The sequence below is a fragment of the Bos grunniens genome, chromosome 2 (assembly GCF_055505025.1).
Source record: "Bos grunniens cultivar Pamir isolate PY7600 chromosome 2, Bosgru_T2T1.0, whole genome shotgun sequence".
Taxonomy (NCBI): Eukaryota; Metazoa; Chordata; class Mammalia; order Artiodactyla; family Bovidae; genus Bos; species Bos grunniens.
This window is the reverse complement of record NC_141166.1, coordinates 89,410,349-89,432,001: the sequence shown is the minus strand read 5'-3', so window position 1 is coordinate 89,432,001 and position 21,653 is coordinate 89,410,349. Positions and strand designations below refer to the sequence as shown.

Below are 21,653 nucleotides of genomic sequence, written 5' to 3'. Positions count from 1 at the left end.
GGTGGTCAGTGTGATGAGACGGATCATGTCTGTGGCCATTGGCTATGTTGAGGTGCACTGGAGGAGCAGGGACTAGGCAGCCCCTTGGAGGTATACGCATGAGCAAGGACAGGGAGTAAAGGTCAGGGTATCCGTTGGTGTTATGGAAAAGATAAGCAATAGGTTCATGAAGAAATCATGGTTTTTCAGGTAATTTATAAGAGCAGCAAAAACTATGCCTGGGGTAAGGCTAACAAGAAATATGCAAAACTATGGGTAAATTCCATTCAATACTGATCCAAGCAAACTGCCTATATAGTTTTTCTTAGAATCTAGGAAATTAATTCTACAATTCATATGGATGATATCTCTTATATGTGGAATATAAAAAAAATGATACAAATGAACTTATTTACAAAACACTGCCTCACTGACCTAGAAAACACACATGTTTACCATGGGGAAGGATGGGAGAGAAGGATAGTTAGGGAATTTGGGATTGACATGTTTACACTGCTATATTTAAAATCGATAACCAATGAAGGACCTACTGTATAGCACAGGGAACTCTGTTCAATACTCTAATAAATGGAAAAAGAATTTGAGGAAGAATAGGTACATCTATAACTGAATCACTTTGCTGTACTCCTGAAACTAACACAACATTGTTAATCAACTATACTCCCATATAAAATAAAATTTTTTGAAAATCATATGGAAAGAAAAGTTGCAAGAATAACCAAAGTTAGTTAGAAAGTAGCAACTTTAAATTACTACATATTAAGAATTACTAAACTATAGTAATTAAAACAAAGGTGGGGACAGATGGTTAATAGTATGTGTTCTAACAATGATGAAATAATAAAACTAACAAAACTGGGAGAGAAAACTGGAATAATGATAATCTCTTGTGAAATAGCTGACAATCAAAGGATATCATTTATGGTGTAATATAAGCTAGCTTAAGTGCTTTTAGCATACAAAGGGAAAACAAAGAAAGTTATTATTGATTAAAATTGAATGTTGCAGAAGAGAAGGGCAAAGGAAGACACAAGCTAATGGAATTGTTATTCATGGCAGGGAACCAATCGGTTTAAACAACCAACAGGTAGTTTAAAGAAAGAAGGAACTAAGAATATTAATTATACAAAGATTAACATGTAGAAGCAAACCACTAAAACAAAAAAATAGAAGCCTTCCTTAACACAAAGAAGGCTGCAACAACAAAAATGAACACAGAAAGCCAATCACATGATGAAATGCATGCACACACACAAATATTGAACATAAAGTATGAAAGAACTGAGACAAAACATCTCTTTTATATAAAAGCATGTAAATGAGCTTAAATGATCTATTAAAAGCAATACAGGACTTTTGTGGTAATCCAATGGTCATGTACTCCCATTGCAGGGAGCATGGGCTCAATCCCTGGTCAGGGAACTAAGATACCACATGTCGTGCTGCATAGCCAAATGCTGTGTTGAGGGATGAACCAAAAACAATTTTAATGAGAGATTACAAATAAAGTGACTGGCAGCACTATATCTGCCAGATATCAGTGAAAATGGTAGAGCTCCAAGGACCCATCTCACCACAGCAACAGCAAAAAAAATTAAGCAAAAATTTTTAGAACCAACTTTGTCAACTCTGGAAAACATCAGGCGAGTGAACCCTATATCAAGGAAAAGGCAGCCTAAACATGGTAGAAAGGCTTTATGGTATTTTTATGTGCCCTTGTCCCACCAACCCCCGTGGCACATCAATGGTCTTGAAGACCATGGTCCATGTTCCCAAGGTAGGACTCTGGTTCCCAAAGGAGCAGAACAACCCTTATCCGCAGGAATTACGTTTCTCTACCCTAGCCTGTCTAGGAGTTAGGATAAGGGCTGACGCGGATGTTCTGTTTTTGTTTTGCCTGAGCTGGGCCTCGCTCAGGGTAGAAAAGTGGTGGACATTCCTGAAAATATTGCGGAAAATCGTCTGCAGCTACTTGGAGCAAAAGATTACAACGAAAGCATAAAGGGCCCAAAGCTTGGGTGGAAAAGCTGGGGAGAGGGCTTTGGGAAATCAGGGAATTCAAAGAGGCCCCTCCATACAGGGAAAATTTAGAATGCCACAAACATGCCCAGGGCAGAATACATGCACAGAAAACAACTAAGAAAACCTTCAGCTTTCTCCTCTGGCTGATCTCCAGGCTGACTAAAGAGGCAGTGACAGCTAAAGAAGTGTTATAAATAGCCTAGACATTGAAGGAGTGCTCCAACGCAACGTCATTTGCAAAGATTGGGAAATGTTTGTGTTTAAAAAATTTTTTTTCTCTCTTCACTCTTTTTCAAACTTTCCCCATCCTTCACCAGGGAAGGGGATAACTAAAGGAAATCTTTATTAAAATACTAGCTGAACTCATATAAAAACAGACACCAGGGACTATACATGACAAAGAATACTGACTTTATAAATATAGTATAGAAAAGTCACTGAATAAACAGGTACAGCTGAAAACAAGCAAGAAAAATTAACCTGAGGTGAGGGAAAACTCTGACTTCCGGAGTTACCACATTATAATATTCAAAATGTCCAGACTGCAACAAAAATGATGAAGCATGTAAAGGGACAAGAAAATATTATTCATTCCCAGAAGAAATTAACACAAACTACCCCTGAAGAGGCACAGACACTGGACTTACTAGACAAAGAATCAGGGCAAAGGCTAACAAAGAGGTTTGTCAAGAGAACATGCTGGTCATAGCAAACACCCTTTGCCAACAGCACAATAGATGACTCTACACATGGATATCACCAGATAGTACTGAAATGACTGATTATATTTTTTGCAGCTGAAGATGGAGAAGCTCCATACAATTAGCAAAAACAAGACGAGGAGCTGACTGTGGCTCATATCATGAACTCCTTATTGCAAATTTCAGGCTTAAATTGAAGTACGTAGGGAAAACCACTACTTTTTGGTCATTCAGTTCAGTGCAGTTCAGTCACTCAGTTGTGTCCGACTCTTTGCGGCCCCATGAACCACAGCACGCCAGGCCTCCCTGTCCATCACCAACTCCCGGAGTTCACCCAAACCCATGTCCATCGAGTTGGTGATGCCATCCAACCATCTCATCCTCTGTCATCCCCTTCTCCTCCCGCCTTCAATCTTTCCCAGCATCAGGGTCTTTTCAGATGAGTCAGTTCTTTGCATCAGGTGACCAAAGTATTGGAGTTTCAGCTTCAACATCAGTCCTTCCAATGAACACTCAGGACTGATCTCCTTTAGGATAGACTGGTTGGATCTCCTTGCAGTCCAAGGAGCTCTCAAGAGTCTTCTCTAACACCACAGTTCAAAAGCATTGATTCTTAAGCACTCAGCTTTCTTTACAGTCCAACTCTCACATCCATACATGACCAGTGGAAAAACCATAGCCTTGACTAGACGGACCTTTGCTGGCAAAGTAATGTCTCTGCTTTTTAATATGCTGTCTCGGTTGGTCATAACTTTCCTTCCATTCAGGTATGACCTAAATCAAACCCCTTATGATTATACGGTAAGGATGACAAATAGATTCAAGGGATTAGATCTGGTAGACAGAGTGCCTGAAGAACTATGGACGGAAGTTAGTAACACTGTGTACAGGGGTTGTGACCAAAATCATTCCAAAGAAAAACAATGCAAGAAGGCAAAGTGGCTGTCTAAGGAGGCTTTACAAATAGCCAAGGAAAGAAGAAAGGTGAAAGACAAGAGAGAAAGGGAAAGATATACCCAACTGAACGAAGAGCTCCGAAGAACAGCAAGGAGAGATAAGAAGGCCTTCTCAAATGAACAATGCAAAGAAATAGAGGAAAACAACAGAATGGAAAAGATCAGAGATCTCTTTAAGAAAATTAGAGATACCAAGGGAACATTTCATGCAAACATGGGCAGGATAAAGGACAGAAATGTTAAGGACCTAACAGAAGCAGAAGAGATTAAGAGGCAAGAATACACAGAAGAATTACACAAAAAAAGGTCTTAATGACCCAGATAACCATGATGGTGTGCTCACTCACCTAAGAGCTCACTCACTACATCCTGGACTGTGAAAAAGGAGCCTTAGGAAGCATTACTACAAACAAAGCTAGTGAAGGTAACAGAATTCCAGATGAGCTGTTTAAAAATCCTAAAAGATTATGCTGTTAAAGTGCTGCACTCTATATGTCAGCAAATTTGGAAAACTCAGCAGTGGCCACAGGACTGAAAAGGTTAGTTTTCATTCTAATCCTAAGGAAAGGCAATACCAAAGAATGTTCAAATTACTGTACAATTGTGCTCATTTCACATGCTAGCAAGGTTATGCTCAAAATCCTTCAACCTAGGTTTCAGCAGTACGTGAACCAAGAACTTCCAGATGTACAAGCCAGGTTTCGAAGAGGTAGAGGAATCAGAGATCAAATTGCCAACATTCATTAGATCATGGAGAAAGTAAGGGAGTTCCAGAAAAATATTTACTTCTGTTTCACTGACTACATTAAAGCCTTTGACTGTGTGGATCACAACAAACTGTGGAAAATTCTTAAAGAAACAGGAGTATCAGACCACCTTACCTGTCTCCTGAGAAACCTATATTTGGACCAAGAAGGAACAGTGAGAACTGGACTTGGAACAATGGACTGGTTCAAATTCGGGAAAGGAGTACAACAAGGCTGTTATTTGTCACCCTACTTATTTAATTTATGTGCAGAGTACATTGTGTGAAATGCCAGGATGGATGAATCACAAGCTCCAATCAAGATTGCCAGGAGAAATATCAACAACCTTAGATATGCAGATGACACCATTCTAATGGCAGAAACTGAAGAGGAACTAAAGAATCCTTTCAATGAGGGAGAAAGAGATGTGAAACAGATCACAATCCAAGTCCCATGCATGAAACAGGGACTCAAAGTCGGTGCACTGGGAAACCCTGGGGGATGGGATGGGCGTCAGGACGGGGAAACATGTACACCTGTGGCTGATTCATGTCAGTGTATGGCAAAAACCACTATAATATTGTAAAGTAATTACCCTCCAATTAAAATTAATTAATTAATTTTTTAAAAAGCTGACTTAAAACTCAACATTCAAAAAACGAAGATCATGGCATTGGGTCCCATCACTTCATTTCAAACAGAAGGGGAAAAATTGGACACAGTGACAGATTTTATTTTCTTGGGCTTCAAAATCACTGCAAATGGTGATTGCAGCCATGAAATTCAAAGATGCTTGCTCCTTGGAAGGAAATTTATGACAAACCTAGACAGCATATTAAAAAGTAGACAGCACTTTGCCAACAAAGGTCCATTTAGTTGAAGCTATGATTTTTCACCACTTTTACCACTGCTGTTCAATACTGTGGGGCATCCCTGTTGGCACAGTGGTAAAGAATCTGCCTGCCAGTTCAGGAGATAAAGGAGACGCAGGTTTGTTTGAACCATGGGTCCGGAAGATCCCCTGGAGGAGGAAAATGGAAATCCAATTCAGTATTCTTGCCTGGAAAATTCCATGAACAGAGGAGTGTGGCGGGCTACTGTCCATGGGGTAGCAATGAATTGGACATAACTGAGTACACACACAAGCACTTAAATTGTACTAGGAGTTGCAGCCAGAGCAATTAGGCAAGGAAAAGAAACAGAAGACATCTCAATTGGAAAGAGAGAAGTAAAATCGTATCTAGTCACAGATGTTAAGCTCCTATATATATAGACAATCTCAAAGATTCCACAAAAATAAGTACTAGAGCTAATAAACAAATTCAACAGAGTTACAGGGCCTAAAATCAACGTGCAAAATTACTTGTATTTCCGTATACCAGAAACGAACAATCTGTTAAGAAAATCTCACTTAAAACAGTACCCAAAAGAATAAAATAAATTTAACCAAAGAAGTGAAAGACTTGTATGTGAAAAACTACAAAACATTGCTGAGAGAAATTAAAGAGCTAAATAGAAAGACAACCCGTGCCCACGGACTATAAAATTTAACATTGTTACAACTGCAATACTACCCAAGAAACATACAGGTTCAATGAAGTTCCTATAAAATTCCATCATAGTCCAACAGAAATTTTTAAAAATTCCATCAGTGCAGATTTGGAAAAGCCAATCCTCAATCAAATTCATGTGGAATTGTAAAGGCCTCAGATAGTGAAAACAATCTTGAAAAAGATTAAAAAAAAAAAGTGTGGACAACTCACACTTCCTGATTCAAAACTTATTGCAATAAACAAACAAATGACCCTAAAACCCAAAAACCAAAACCATAAAACAAAACTTACTGCAAAGCAATGGTAAACAGTTTGGTAAAAGGCAGACATAAATACAGATCAATCGAATAGAATTAGGAGTCCAGAGATTGACCCATACATCTATAGCCAGATGATTTTCTGTAAGTCTCAAGACCACTCAACAGGGAAAGCAGAGTTCAACAAATGCAGCTGGGACTGGGGTATCACAAGCAAAATAATAAACTTGGTCCCCTAACTCATACCTCTTACAAAATTAACTCAAAACAGGGGCTTCCCTGGTGGCTCAGTGGTAAAGAAGCCACCTGCCAACGCAGGAGACATGGGTTCAGTCCCTGGTCTGGGAATATCCCACGCGCCTCAGGGTAACTAAGCCAGTGCACCACAACTACTGAGCCAGCATTCTGGAGCCCACACATTGCAACTACTGAGCCCACGAGCCGCAACTACTGAAGCCCACATGCCCTAGAGCCTGTGCTCTGCAAGAAGAGAAGCTACCTCAGTGAGAAGCCCGTGCACAGCAACTAGAGAGCAGCCCCTGCGCAGCACAACTAGAGAAAAGCAGAAGCAATGAACACCAAGTGAAAGGGAAAGTTGCTCAGGCAAGTCTGACTCTGCGACCCCATAGATTACACACAGTCCATGCAATTCTCCAGGCCAGAATACTTGAGTGGGTAGCCTTTCCCTTCTGCAGAGGATCTTACCAACCCAGGGATCAAACCCAGATCTTTCACATTGCAGGCGGATTCTTTCCCAGCTGAGCTACAAGGGAAGCCCAATAAAAACCAGCACAACCAAAAATAAATAAAATTATTTTTAAAAATGAACTCAAAATATATCAATGATCTAAATATAAGAACTCACAGTCATTAAAATCTTATCAAAATACATTGGAGTAAATCTTCATGACCCTGGATTGGCAATGAATTTTTAGGTAATATACTAAAAGCACAAGTAACAAAAGAAAAAACAGATAAACTGAACTTTATCAAAATTAAAAACTCTTTGTGCATCACAAGACATTAAGAAAGTGAAAAGGTAAACTACAAAATGAGAGAAAATCTTTGCAAACATATGTGTTGTAAGGGTCTCATATCCAGAATACATAAAGAAGTCCTACAATTCAACATGAAAAGGGAAACAACTCAATTTAAAAGTGAGTAAAGGACTTGAATGAATATACATTTGTCCAGAGAAGATAGACAAATAGACGACAAAAAACAAAGATGCTCAATGTCACTAGTCATTAGGAAAATGCAACTCAAAACAATGAGATACAATTGCACACACTAGGTTTATTTTTTTAAAGGAAAATATTAAGTGTTTGTGAGGATGTGGAGAAATTGGAATGCTGTACATTGCTGGAGGGAATGTAAAATGGTTTAGCTGCTGTGGAAAGCAGTGTGTTGCTTCCTCAAAAAGTTAAACATAGAATTATCATATGACCTAGCAATTCCATTCTTAGTTATGTACTCAAAAGCACTGAAATGAAGCACTTAATGAATATATCAACAAAGGAGTGTATAAACAAATTGTTGTATATACTTACACAATATTACGCAGCCATAGAAAGGTATGAAGTACTGGTATATACTACGAGGTATATATACCTTAAAAGCATTATGCTAAGTGAAAGAAGCCAGACGCAAAGGTCACATATGGTTCCAATTATGTAAAATATCTTGAATATCCATAGAGACAGAAAACAGATTGATGGTTGCCGGGGCTAGAGAAAGAGGGAATTGTGAGTAACTGCTTGATGGCTACAGGGTTTCCTTTTGGGGTGCTGAAATGTCTGGAACTAGATGGACATGGCAGTGACACAATACTGAATTGTATACTAAATACCACTGAACTGTTCACTTTAAAATGGTTAAGTTTAAGATGTGAATGTCATCTCAGGAAAAAAAAATCGTAGAATTCAAACATAAAGTAGGAAGGGGTCTGTGCCTTACTATCAGGTGAGGTAGAATGTAGACATCTAAAATATCACTAATTTCAAGCCACACAGTTTTAAGGGTCTCTAATCTATGAAATGTTCTGAATGTTCATTAGTAACATGGCCATCTGAAATTTTTGAACAGAACTTATAACTAAGAGCTGAAAATCACTTAAACAAGCATTTGTTGGATCAAGGTTATGAATGTTCGTTAAGCACACAGGATTAGTCCCGCCTTCTGGGGTTAGTCCCAGAATGGGCACCATGTAGTTCTGGGTAAGCTTCTTCAGCTGGCTGCCTTTGTTTCTTTAAATAAGAAGTTAAACCTTTCTTTAAAAGAGAAGGTTGGACAAGATTATCAGTAGGCTGTTAATTTTTTTTTTTTAGTTACTAATATAAAAAGTCTATGCAATCTGTTCTCCAAAACAGAGTATAAAAAGGTGAAAAGTCTTTGTTAAAGGGCTACTTTTCATAAACACCAAAACAAATCTCACCCACAAGTGATGGAGGTTGGAGACAACAGTGCTTTCTAAAGCAGCCAGGAGAGGATGATTTACAGATGAAAAATTAGCCCCAAGTCAAGCCACATCTGGAAGAGAAATGATGTCAAACATCAATAGCTGGGTACAAATGTTACTTCTATGTTTTGACAAACATCTGATGTGGCTTTGGTGTGAGCAAGAATTCTCTCTCCAAAATAGCTTAAATGAAAAGCTCTGATAACGCACAACATTCCTGGTGTGTTGAAACCTGATTTTTTTTTGTTTTTGGACAAAAATACACCTGGAAAACACAGTGTATAAAGAAATAGTGATTAGTCAACACCCCAGGTATGAGACTTACAGTGATTATTGATGAATAAATATTTCTAGCTCACAATGACAAAACTAGCAGCTGCCCAATCTGCTCCCTGGTTTTCTTATACTTGAGCACAGCTGCTAATTTTGTATAAATATAAGCAGAAAAATAGCTTTTGGAAATCTTAAAACAAAGCCTATTTTATGCCACTATCCACCCACAACCATCTGTCAGGCTCTGGATTAAAGATGACAGCAACGTCCTAAGGAAGCTTTAGGGGGAAAAACAGTTTCTGAGGTTATGGGTCAATCATTTTAAGCATAGTTAAACTACTTTAGACTGCAAATGTTTGTTTAATAAGTCCAAGAGAAATAAAACTAAGTTTAGTGGTCACATTTTGGTTTAAAATAACAATAAAAAGAATAAAAAGTAAAAAGCAAATTTTTTTATTCTGCAAAATAATTGTTACTCATTCACTTATTTATTCAACGAATATTTCAACAACTACCATGTGCCAGGCTCTATACTGAGTGCAGGAAATACAACAGATATCCGGTGCTTGACATCATGAGGCACATGAGCAGATGAAAGGACAAATATAATATAAAATATTTCCTTTATATCACTCACAGATAAGGGACTAGGATAGAAAATAACAGAGGACAGCCAGAGAGCACCTCTCTGAAGAGGGGATGCTTGAGGGCTAAAAGATGAGAAGGAGCTGGCTAATATGCAGAGAGGAGTACTCTAGGCAGAAGGAATGCCCATGTGCAAAGGCACTGAGGCAGGAAATAACTTGTTAAAGTCTGGACCAGATCCTTAGTGGGCTCAAGTGTTGTGAGGTGAGAAAGCAATATGGATGAGTTTGAAGAAGGCAGCACAAGACACGAGAGATCTTACAGTCATGGCAGGATCTTAGATTTTAAATGCAATGAGAAGCAATGGGAGGGTTTTAGGAGACAACTAAGATAATCTGATTTCTGAAGGATAACACTGGCTACTACATGAATTGACTGGAAATAGGCAAGAATAGAGGTGGGAAGAAGTGCTGCTGCGGTGCAGAGAGAAACAGATGAACTCAATATACATTTTGGAGTTCAGGTCCAAAGACTTGTGAATGGAATGTACTAGGGGTTGGGGTGAGGAAGGGAGGAATCAAGATGACTCTTTGATGTCGTATCTGAGATGGCAAAGACTGGGGCGACTGGTGGTGGAAACATACAGGCAAAAGCACGTGGTAAGTTTGGGCATGTCTGTGACTTTCAGGTGTTGGCATCAACAAAGCACTGGATATAAAAGAATGGAATTCAGAGCACAGTTCTGGGATAAAGACAGCATACAAATCCATGGCAGGGAAGAGTAGAGAGAAAAAGAGAAGTCCTAAATGCTGTGCAAATACTAGGCAAGCAAAATTCTCCTAAGACGGTTTCTTAAGAACAGTAGCTTTGTCCATGTGGTCGAATACCACAGTAATATACAACTAGAAAGCACAGACTGACAACCCATGGTCTAAACCAGGGGCCCCCAACTTTTGGGCCAAGGACCAGTACCTCTCTGTCAGATCAGTGACAGCATTAGATTAGAAATAAAGTGCAGAATAAATATGATGCATTTGAATCATTCCGAAACCTTGCCCCCACCCCTTGACCCCCAGTACCTGGAAAAACTGTCTTCCACAAAATTGGTCTCCGGTGCCAAAAAGGTTGGGGACTGCTGATCTAAACAACCTGAAAGTACCTAACACTGGTGGCAACTGAGCATTTGAAAAGTGATGATTAGACCATCATGGGGGGTGGGGGGTGGGGAGTGGGGAGTGTGTGTGTGTGGGTATGTGGGGATACCATTCTCTCTCTGGGCATGCTGATGTTCTGAGGGTGATCTGAGGACTTAAGAGTGCTTGAGATAGTATGATGTGAGGTACACTTCTGAATTGCTACAGAGAATTTAAACAGCCACAATTTTCATCTGTGATAACCTGCAATGCAGAATTATTTTTTAAAGCATATGATCTCAAAATTTTAAAGGAAGCATGTTTTAAGCTTCTATATTTCTAGTAGCCATGGAGCTCACTTAGTGAGAGGCATTCTCTGTACGCTCTTGGAGCTAATGGGACTGAGCAAATAATTTAACCCTCCCTTATTATAACAGGTAAGGAAATAAATTTTGAGCTTTTCTATAAAGTTACTTATCCATGGTCACAACTAATGAACAGAAAGATTAGAGTAGTCATTCCCAACCTTAGCTGCAATCAGCAAACACCATTTGGTCAATTTACAAAAAATCATCGACCAACCAATCATATAAGCAAGCAAACAAGATATGGTATCCCAAACCACTTGGAAATTCTGTCAGTCTGGGTAAGACCCACACATTTGTGCTTTTAAAAGCTCTCCTGGGAGCTTCTGATGGCTAGAAGGACTATACAGGGCTTGAGCCTAGGCTTTCTGATCCATAGCTCATTACCTTTAGCTCCTCTTTACCAACCCAAACCACCCATCCCTACCGACCTGCCCTCTATCTCTGCAGTTCTTCTGAAGGAAACTAGAGCCCCTTGGATCCAGATCTTCCTCCTAGATAGCTACCAATCTCTTTCTCCACCTCCTCCTCCCTCAACTTTCCCACTGGCCTCATAGTTTTGCTATTCACACTTCATTCCACTACTCTTTCTCTAGCTGGTTTCATCCACCCAGTTTCCACAAGGCCTTCGTACTGATGCTGCCCAGTTTATCTCCAGCCTGGATCTGATCCCCTGCCCAATAGCCAGGCCTGTGGGATTTATGACTTACTTACAAAATAACAAAATGTTTGCATTAGTGTTAAATTGTTTACCTACAAAGATATGTAGTTTTCTTGATGTTAATCCAAGGTATACTGAGATGGGGAGACTGGGATGAGTGGCAGTGGGATGCAATTCAACCAATGACAGATGTGCACATACACACTTAGGGTGGCCCTGTAATTCCTATCCCCCAGTACTTAACTTATGCCTTTGTCCAATCCCCAATCACTGAGTATGGGCAAGGCATGTGACTTACTTCTAAGATATAGAGTATGGGATTTTATGGATGGGACTAAGGTCTTTAATCAGCTGACTAAGCTAATCAAAGCAGACCAGACAGCAAGAATTTGTTTGTAGACCAGTCTTTCACGAAAGCCTAGGTCTTCCCTGAAGCAAGACTTGGCATGCAGCAGAAACTCTCTTCCATAGCTAGCTTTGAAGAAGCAAATCATTAGAACGCTATAGCCACAGGCAAGTGAATTCTGTCTACAACCTGAGGGACCTGACAAAGTAGATCCTCCCCTATTTAAGCCTCCAGAGAATACAAGAGCAGCTGCCACCTTGATTTCAGCTTTGTGGACTCCCACCCCACAATGTAACGTGTGTGATGTTCATATTACTTATCATTCAGCAGTAGACAATACAGACATCTCATGTTAAAAGCTGAAACCTTGTATCTTGGCTATTCCTAATGTGGGCTTACTTGTGAGACTCGGGAGCTGTGTGTGCCCATGAACACCAGCAGCCCTGGGACTGAGCAGAGGAAGAGCACAGTGTTCTTCTATATGCGAATGGTTAAAGGTCTTCAACAATGGCAAATGTCATTGGTTTAGAACGTGCTGTTCATCAGATCAACAGAGCTGCAGATACACTGCAGGTGAAATAATTTTTTTGTGATTGGAGTCAAGTTCTCTTGTTCTAGCAGTGGAAGGTAAGTTCAGAATTCTAGGCTTTCCTGAGGATAACAGGTGTCCACTCCACAGCAGAGTCAGTGTTCAGAGATATTTTATCATCTCGACCTGCAATGTTACTGTACTCAGTCAGCCAGGGAAGAAGCAGTTTTGCTCAAATATATGGTATCACCAGAGAAGTTTCATGAGAATAAAAACACATCTTTAATTACACACAGAACTCTTAATCTTGATACAAGATCCCATTTTGAGGCAGCCCATGCCTAGAATCCTGTGTCAAGTAAATTACTGCTAAAGATGTATGTGGCTCAGTGTTACCTTCCTCTTCCCTGTTAAAATGTCAAGCTTTGCAGTATTAGCTTCCTTAGTGGCTCAGTTGGTAAAGAATCCACCTGTAATGCAGGACACATAGGTTTGATCTCCAGGTTGGAAAGATCCCCTGCAGAAGGAAATGGCAACCCAACTCCAGTATTCTCTCCTGGGAAATCTCCTGGACAGAGGAGCTTGGTGGTCAAGAGTTTATGGGATCACAAAGAGCTGGACACAACTTAGCAACTAAACCACCCACCACCACAGCAGAAATAAGAAACAATTCCCCTTTCAGATTAACAGGAGACATGGTAGGAAGGCACATAGGGTCTGATCTGGTATTGACCCTTCTGAATGGTGCTGGTAAGCCTAAGGACACTGACAATGGAATGGAAAGCAAGGGAGCCATCCAGGGAGGGAAGAGGGGTGAGGGAAATTTGATTCCTATGGCATCAGAGCTGGCAGATTTCAGAGGTCATCTAATTCCACCCATGTGTCCTATGATAACAAGTTCAGAGACATGAAGATAAAGATGATAAAATCACAAGCCAATTAATGGTAGAGAAACGATTAAAGCCCAGCTCACAAATTCTGATATTCTACTGCACTGTGTAGTCTGTCCTGTTTTCCTGAGTTTGCCTCCTCCAAAAATAAAATTCTTGTGCCCTTCTGAGACTTGTACTCAAAGAAGTTGATTAGAATTCTTAGTTCTGCACAAGCTAGGTTGCATTATATGATGTAATCCAACTGTCAATATTTTACAGTCATTGATGACAATAAGGACTTAAACTACTAACGGCATGCTGGGCCTTAGCTCCCACATCCTTGGTGAGAAGCCAATGACATGCTGGCCACATGCACACTTGCACCAAGCTTGTCAGTGTGGTCTCCTTTATAGAGTTTTAGGAAATTGCTCATCTTACAGATGGGGAAAGCAAGGTTCAGAAAAGGCTACTCTCAGCCAAGTCCTGGCCCAGACCCAGCTTCCAAAGCCTTGTGCTGGTTGAGAGCTTTTGCACTTACCGGCTAAGTCTGGCAGACAGAGGAGTATAAACCGAAAGGCTGGGTTTGCTCGATGGATGGCTAGAAGGCACAGGTGGATCTAATGGACTCAGTCTGGGAAGCAAAACACAAACATTAATTGCCAGGTGCTGTAAGAATGGAGGAGGTTGTTTTCTAGATGAAATTTAAAACTCTGCTATACAGATACTGCCAATAAGTGGACTAACAAGTCCAGGAAGTAGTCCTCTGAAGGGTACATCCTTCTTAAAGATAGGAGGCCAATGTTAAAAGTGTGGTGACTATACCGAAGTCTAATTCCTGGCTTAGTAACTTATCAGCTGTGTGACATAAGGCAAGTTAACTTCTCTAAATGTCATTTTCCTGATCTGTAAAATGGGTAAAATAATAGTACTTCACACAACTGTTAGGACTAAATGAAAGTCACTGAGAGAGAACCGTCATGCTCCATAATGTTTGCTGTTATTATGTTGTGGTTAATCATGAAAAACATCTGTTTAACAGAACAAAATATTCAGAATTACTACCCTTAACCTTTTGAAATGTATGTTTGCCAAGTTGATTAAGGGGCAACTCAGTCAAAGGTAATGGCACCCCACTCCAGTACTCTTGCCTGGAAAAATCCCATGGACGGAGGAGCCTGGTAGGCTGCAGTCCATGGGGTCACTAAGAGTCGGACACGACTGGGCGACTTCACTTTCATGCACTGGAAAGGAAATGGCAACCCACTGCAGTGTTCTTGCCTGGAGAATCCCAGGGACAGTGGAGCCTGATGGGCTGCCGTCTATGGGGTCGCACAGAGTCGGACATGACTGAAGCAACTTAGCAGCAGCAGCAGCAGTCAAAGGTGCATTACCAGCCAATAAAATTTGTTCTAAATATAGCATCATTCAACTCAAATACAGTAGTACATACAAGGGAGACATTTCTGAAATACTATTTCTCCTTACTACTCTTCCCCATGCCCCCCAAGAAAACAATCCTGCAATTAAAAACAAAAACAAAAACACAAAAAACTACTAAGCACAGTTACAATTACTCTAGTCAACATTAAAAAAAAAAAACAGAATGGTGTGTGTACTATACGTATTTTAAAGATGTGCCTTCTAGATATCTTAATTTTTCCCTTGGGCTTTTGCAAAAGAAATATATGCAACATATCTTCAAATATACTTAGAGCTATATCATAATAATTTATCTAATTAATCATAATGATGATTTTGAATTACCAGGGAAGGAAGGGTACTCTAGGAAAGCAGAAAAAGGCAGTTTGTAACTATTTTTACCTATACTTAATTACAAGATATCCCAGCACATGAGTTACCCACTTTGTTTAAAAAACCACCCAACAACCAACCAACCTATTACCCATCCCATCAGAAAACATATTCCAAGGACTTTATAAGCTTACTGAACTATTAGTTTAATCACAAAAACCAAGAAATGGTGGAATTGCCCAGTGGAGGGCCTGTGTAAAAATAAACTATTCTTGGGACTTCCCTGGTGGTTCAATGATTGAGAATCTGCCTTCCAATGCAGGGCACATAGGTCTGATCCCTTGTTGGGGAACTAAGATCCCGCATACCATGGGGCTAAGTCTGCATGCTGCAACGAAGACCTAGCGCAGTCAAAAAAATAAAAATAAACAAACTAAGCTTCAACTTGATAATGTAAAAACAAGTATCTGTCACTTAAGTTTTGAAAAGCATTGGAAAAATGTATGTGTAAGTAACGGAAATGATACCTGTGAAACAGCTACAACCCCATGAAAATAAGGCCTATTTTTCTATTTTACTTAAAAAACAAAACTTATCAGCTTTTGATGAATTCTGAATCCACCACATCTCCAGAAACTGTAGACAGTTTTTTGTTTTATATTATTTATAACATGTGTATCACAAGGCAACTTCGTTTCATGCTTTACTTTTGTGAAATGGAAATAAAACTTTTTTCTGAAATCAGCACTAAAGTTGTTTTGAGTTAATAGCAAGGAGATACATCCAACTAAAAGCAGAATGAATACAGTCAAACTACATATCAAATCAAAATTATTTTCTTTATATCATCAGCAATGAGTAACTCCAGAGGTAGTATGGCAGAAATGAGCATGGATCCTATCAGGTCACAACCAACGAAGAAATTAAATTTATTTTTTCCTATGGTTTTGACTATAAATTGCTTTACATATTTAGGACCTGAATAAAAACCACTCTCAGCAGAAATCTTGGCCATTAATTCAACTGACATATCAATTTACAACCTTTAGGACTGCAGATATAAAAAATGTAAAGTATAAAATTATGTAGTTTGAAATGGTTTTAATCATATTCATTAAAAATATTTCCCAGTACTTACTTGACAAAACCCCCTTGCAATATAATCTAAACTTTTATTTATAAAATGAGGCTCACTTATGAGATTTCATTGAATGTTACACTGCAAATTACTTACATTCTGTAAAATATTTTAAGAACTTTTCCCTATCAAAGGTAGTTTATATTGGATTATCTGAAACCCAATAGTGCCCACAGATGAGCTTCTTATAGTTCTTTTCATTAATGCTTGGAAAGCACTGTGAAAATGAAAAGTGCTGTTAAGTGCTATCATCTCCCTTAAATTTTCACTTACACTGAGTGCACATTGTGAAATAAACACATATGCAGCATGTCCATGTTTGATATGTATTTTTATTTCCCTGCAGTTTTCACTTATCAAGAACAAGTAACAGGGAAAGTTGTCTGAACTAGTGCATAAACAAACATTCTGAAACACCACTACACGTATCTAATATACAAGAACCGTATAAAAAAAGTCACTAAAACACTACACTATGAAGGTGTCCAACGCTTACAGTCAGACTTTTTCCAACCCGTTACTTGCCTTGTAGCCACAGGAAATCTCTCCAAAATTGAAAAGACAATCTTGCCACAACCCTCCCCCCCTCCCAACACCTGGGATGGCTCGATATCTAGACTTCCAATAATTATTGCAATGATATAATGCAATACATACCTGGTAAAATATCCTTTATGTGGTGTGTTACAGTTTTAAAGCCAGTTAAAATATGCAGTCTTCGGATAAAATGTAATCCTTGAAAATTTTTCATACCTGCACAGTTTAAATGTACTAGATGCATAATTTTTCCTAGTCCTTTTTTTCTGTGTAATCATTTTTTATAAACTGGTATTATAAATAGAAATATACATTCAAAATATATGGAAAAGTGAGTCACTACATTAAATTTGCATGTATCGATCCATCCCTTTCCCCTGCACAGTAATAGAAAATACTATTTTGCCTTGAACTTCATATTTGACAGTGAAATGCCACTAAAGTATTTACCAAAAAGTCCATCTAGTCAAATTGTGAAACAAAATGAACCAAGTGAAAACTTTACAGTTCCTTTAGAAAAAAATTACAAGAATTTCATTTCCTAGCTATGAATCTTTAACTTTTTAGACACAAAGTTGGATTTATTTTTACAAGATACAAAATGTAAACATGGCAAAATAAATAGTTAAAACAAGTGATGCAGGATCCCATTTCATGCTCATGATCCCATTAAAGAATTATTTTTTAAAATCCATTCAGTTGCAAATTCAAGTGCAAAAGCATGATGATGAATATCTACTATTCAAGTAACAGAAATAATATTGATGATACAAATAAACTATTTTACAAGGTAGTGATTTTCCCAATTTTACAAAATATACATCATATATCGATTTAACATCCGATATACTATAGTCCATTTAGGTCCATTGTTATGCTCTGTGATCCACAGAGTTTCGCCTTTTGCATTCAGCTGGAATATGAATGACTGCACACCATCAGCACAGGTCAAAGCCACATGTTTTAGGTTATGTCACTTCCATAGCTACTGTTGTCTCTGCTATTCCATTTAAACCCAATCTTTCTGGTTCATGGTTCTCTCTATAATAAGGCAAAGAGTAAAATAAACATTAATACTCTCTAGAATATGATGTTTCTCATTTAGTAGTTACAGATGCGTTTTATATAATTACAACTAAACATACTGCACAAGAACATCTCCCATTTTTACAATTTCCATACAGGAATGAGGAAAAGTTTTCTTTAGTTAAGAAATCCTATGAACTTGATTATAATTATTTACTTAGGAAAAATAGCAACTTAACAGTATTTCAGTAGCAGTCAATGATAAATTACTTATGAAACATATAGCACAGGACAATTCAAGCTTTTTACAATAGACAAAGCATATGATGCTCATAAGTAATAATAATGAGGAGCACAATATTACTTAAATTACTTTCCACTACAGTTTAATTTTACAGGTTTATGGTCATGTAGTTATTAATCTATGCAGATCAAATTTTTTGATTCACTGTTTGCATGTATTAGTGTCATAGAAAGAAAAAAGCAATCTGAAATACATTATCATAGATTTAGTTAATTCCAGGATATTCTCAGTTCTAAAATATACACAGAATAATTTACTTTCCCTTTGGGTATAATGTTAAAAAAATACAAATTTGATTTGAAAACTAAAGCTCTGAAAACTAACAATAACTCTAGCCTGCCAGACTGCCTAAAGTATAAAGAAGAAATCTAAGAATAACTGAAGGTGATGTATTTTTTCAGTTTGATGGTTCCCAAGTTGATGTGGACTATCCTTCCCCTTTTTTTTAAATAGCAGTTCTGATTGGCATTTAAACATTCTACTAGGGACCTTAAACAAATGATCTAAGTCACACAGCTTTAGACTAAGCAGATATTCAATATCTGTTAAAAAGCAAGTCAATCAGTTGACAAGATATCTATGGCTTGAGCAGTAAAATAAAAAAAAGGAAAAGTCTTCTCCTCCCACAGGATCTGAGCCAGCAGAAAGAGACAGAATGATATCTGAAATACACACACACACACACGCACACACGCACACACACACACACACCTGGCTATGCTGCTGATGGCACTGCTAGGAGTAACCTTTGGCACTCTGTCCATACTGGCAGCAACTGTGGCAAGTTTTAAGGCTGTTGGCGATGGTGCTGAAGTCCGTGTATTGATATGCACATTGACTGGAGAAACAACACTGACGTTATTGAGGTGCACTGCATTTGTCAGGCAGGAATTGTTCATGGGAAGTGTTTGAGGACTGCTTGTGCACAATGCTGGGATTAAGTGGTTTGTAGTGGTGTGGCCAACTGTCCTTACAAGTTGTACAGCTGAAATCCCTGGGCTGGATGATAAAGCCATATTGGTGGAGTATAATGTTTTAGAGGTTCCTGAAGGAGAAGAAGAAAAAAATTGTTCAACTCATGAGACATTAATTAAACTCTAAAAAATTAGGAATTTAAAAATAAAAAGAAATGCAAACATTTGTAATCTAATTAAATCTCTGAAGAGAGTTTCTAATCGATAACTACAACATATTCACCTTTACAATCCCAAAGATACCCTCTTCCTACTAGCCTGCATAAAACGGTTTTGCAAAGTATTCTGCTGCCTTCATATATGGACACTGTGTAACAGGACAGAGAGGTCTTCTGGAGACTGAGGGCAGGTGGAGATGAAAACTGGACTTCCATTAGAATTTATACAAGGAAGAACACCAGTAAGGAAGGGGAATCACAATCACAGGTATATGGAACAGCAAGTGAAAAACCCTAGGGTCTGAGCAGAAGTTAAAGGCTGATAGGAAGAACAAATCTTTGAGGACTCAGGGTAGTATGAAGTGGAAATAGTGTCACAGCAATACTGTATTTCACAAGGAGGAGTCACAGAAAGCAGGCCTGTGAGTGTGTAAGACTGGGAAGGTAAATCCAATTTCCAACTTACTGACAGATCATCTGGACTATTAACACAATTCTCCTTTTTATAAATGCACGATTGATTCAACAATGATGGTTAGCAATTGGCTTGATGTGACTGCTAAGATGTGAGGCAAATGACAGTATGTAGATAAAACTAGGCAGGGTGGACTGTTACACAGGTAGGTATCAACTGGGCATGGGAGGACCCAGGGAGCAGGCTTGATGTGACTTTTAGAAACATCGAACTATTCCACCACACATAGCCATAGAAATTATGATGGAGTCCTAACTGATTTCTTGTACAATGTTTCCCCTCTGGATTTAAAAATCAAAAACCATATCTCAAATCACTGAGTTGCAACTCTGAGCTAGTAAGTATCACTTGAAACATAAGGCTTACCTGAAGGCTGGACAACACCGTTTATGTTGCTGTGGCCAGTGTTCTGTTCCTTGGCTACCTCACTGCGACTTGGAACAGGTGCACTGACCACTGCAGATGCAGCAAAATGGGCGCTGGCTGAGTCAAGTGTTTTAGACATACAGTCAGAGGTGCTTGAGCCCTATAAGAGAAACAGAGTTAAACTCTAACTTTTAGATGTGAGTGCACAAACACTTAAAGAAGTGAGAAAACCCAAGAGGCTGTTGCCTTTTTCATTCTGAACAGTTAACAAGTGTTTATGTTAAGAGATCTAGGACTTCACAGACTATTTTCATCTGTGAAATAAGAAAGTTACTTTATTATTATTTCTTAAACTGGGAAGCAACTATTTATGAGAAACAGCTAGGGTAATAAACAATCCAAATAAACAATCCAAATGTTAAGAGATCTAGGACTTCACAGACTATTTTCATCCGTGAAATAAGAAAGTTACTTTTTTATTATTTCTTAAACTGGGAAGCAACTATTTGTAAGAAACAGCTAGGGTAATAAACAATCCAAATCTTTAAGCCCTATTCATTTTTCCAAGTGTTAACACCTTTAAAAATACTTGACAATCTATGATTATGTATTTTTTCCCCTTATATCTCTTCTGATATTTGCTTCACATATCTTTGTTGCTAAAGTGTCTAATGGTTTATGATGTCTATCTTCTTTGTGAATTGTACCTTTCATCATTAAAAATATTCATCTTTGTTTCATTTAAAATAAATAAAATTTTTAAAAATACTTGACAATCTAGATACTGTGGGCAAAATGAAATGACAAAGATGACTGACAGCCATTTTTGTCCCAATGTAAAAATGTATCTTAGCCTAACTTTTCAGTAGGCTGAAATTACCTGAGATTCATAAAGGGCAAACAAAGGCAAGTTTAATGGTCATGTTCCTTTTGATTCTGTATAAAACTAGTTCAGGGTTAGTAACAGCTTTTTAGAGGGTTAAACAACAGAAATTTATTCTCATACAGTTCTGGAGGCCAGAAGTCCAAAATGAGTCTCACTGCCTCATCTCAAGGTGCTGGCAGGGCTTCTTTCTTCTAGCAATTACGCTATTATTAGGTATTTATTTATACAGTCTTGGCTCTACTGTCAATCATTTAATGGTGCCTAAGGAAAACTTGGAAGGAATGATGCTAAAGCTGAAACTCCAGTACTTTGGCCACCTCATGCAAAGAATTGACTCATTGGAAAAGACTCTGATGCTGGGAGGGATTGGGGGCAGGAGGAGAAGGGGACGACAGAGGATGAGATGGCTGGATGGCATTACCAACTCGATGGACGTGAGTCTGAGTAAACTCGGAGTTGGTGATGGACAGGGAGGCCTGGCGTGCTGTGATTCATGGGGTCGCAAAGAGTCGGACACAACTGAGTGACTGAACTGAACTGAACTGATGAATTCTTAGTGAACTTTCCAAAAATATGTAGC

The 21,653-nt window shown here is 38.6% G+C and overlaps 1 protein-coding gene across 3 annotated transcripts in view; it reads right to left on the bottom strand.

The window, feature by feature from the left end:
* Nucleotides 1-16,659: 16,659 nt before the first annotated feature.
* Nucleotides 16,660-21,653, bottom strand: part of EPC2 (enhancer of polycomb 2) — a 128,216-nt gene continuing 123,222 nt past the window's right edge. For all 3 annotated transcript variants that reach the window (XM_086352574.1, XM_086352583.1, XM_086352590.1), the window contains 3 exons: nucleotides 20,188-20,347; nucleotides 18,926-19,259; nucleotides 16,660-17,925 (listed from right to left, as the gene is read on the bottom strand). In XM_086352574.1, coding sequence (XP_086208700.1) covers nucleotides 17,853-17,925; nucleotides 18,926-19,259; nucleotides 20,188-20,347 — 567 coding nt within the window. In that variant the 3' untranslated portion in view covers nucleotides 16,660-17,852. The remainder of the gene's footprint in view (nucleotides 17,926-18,925; nucleotides 19,260-20,187; nucleotides 20,348-21,653) is intronic.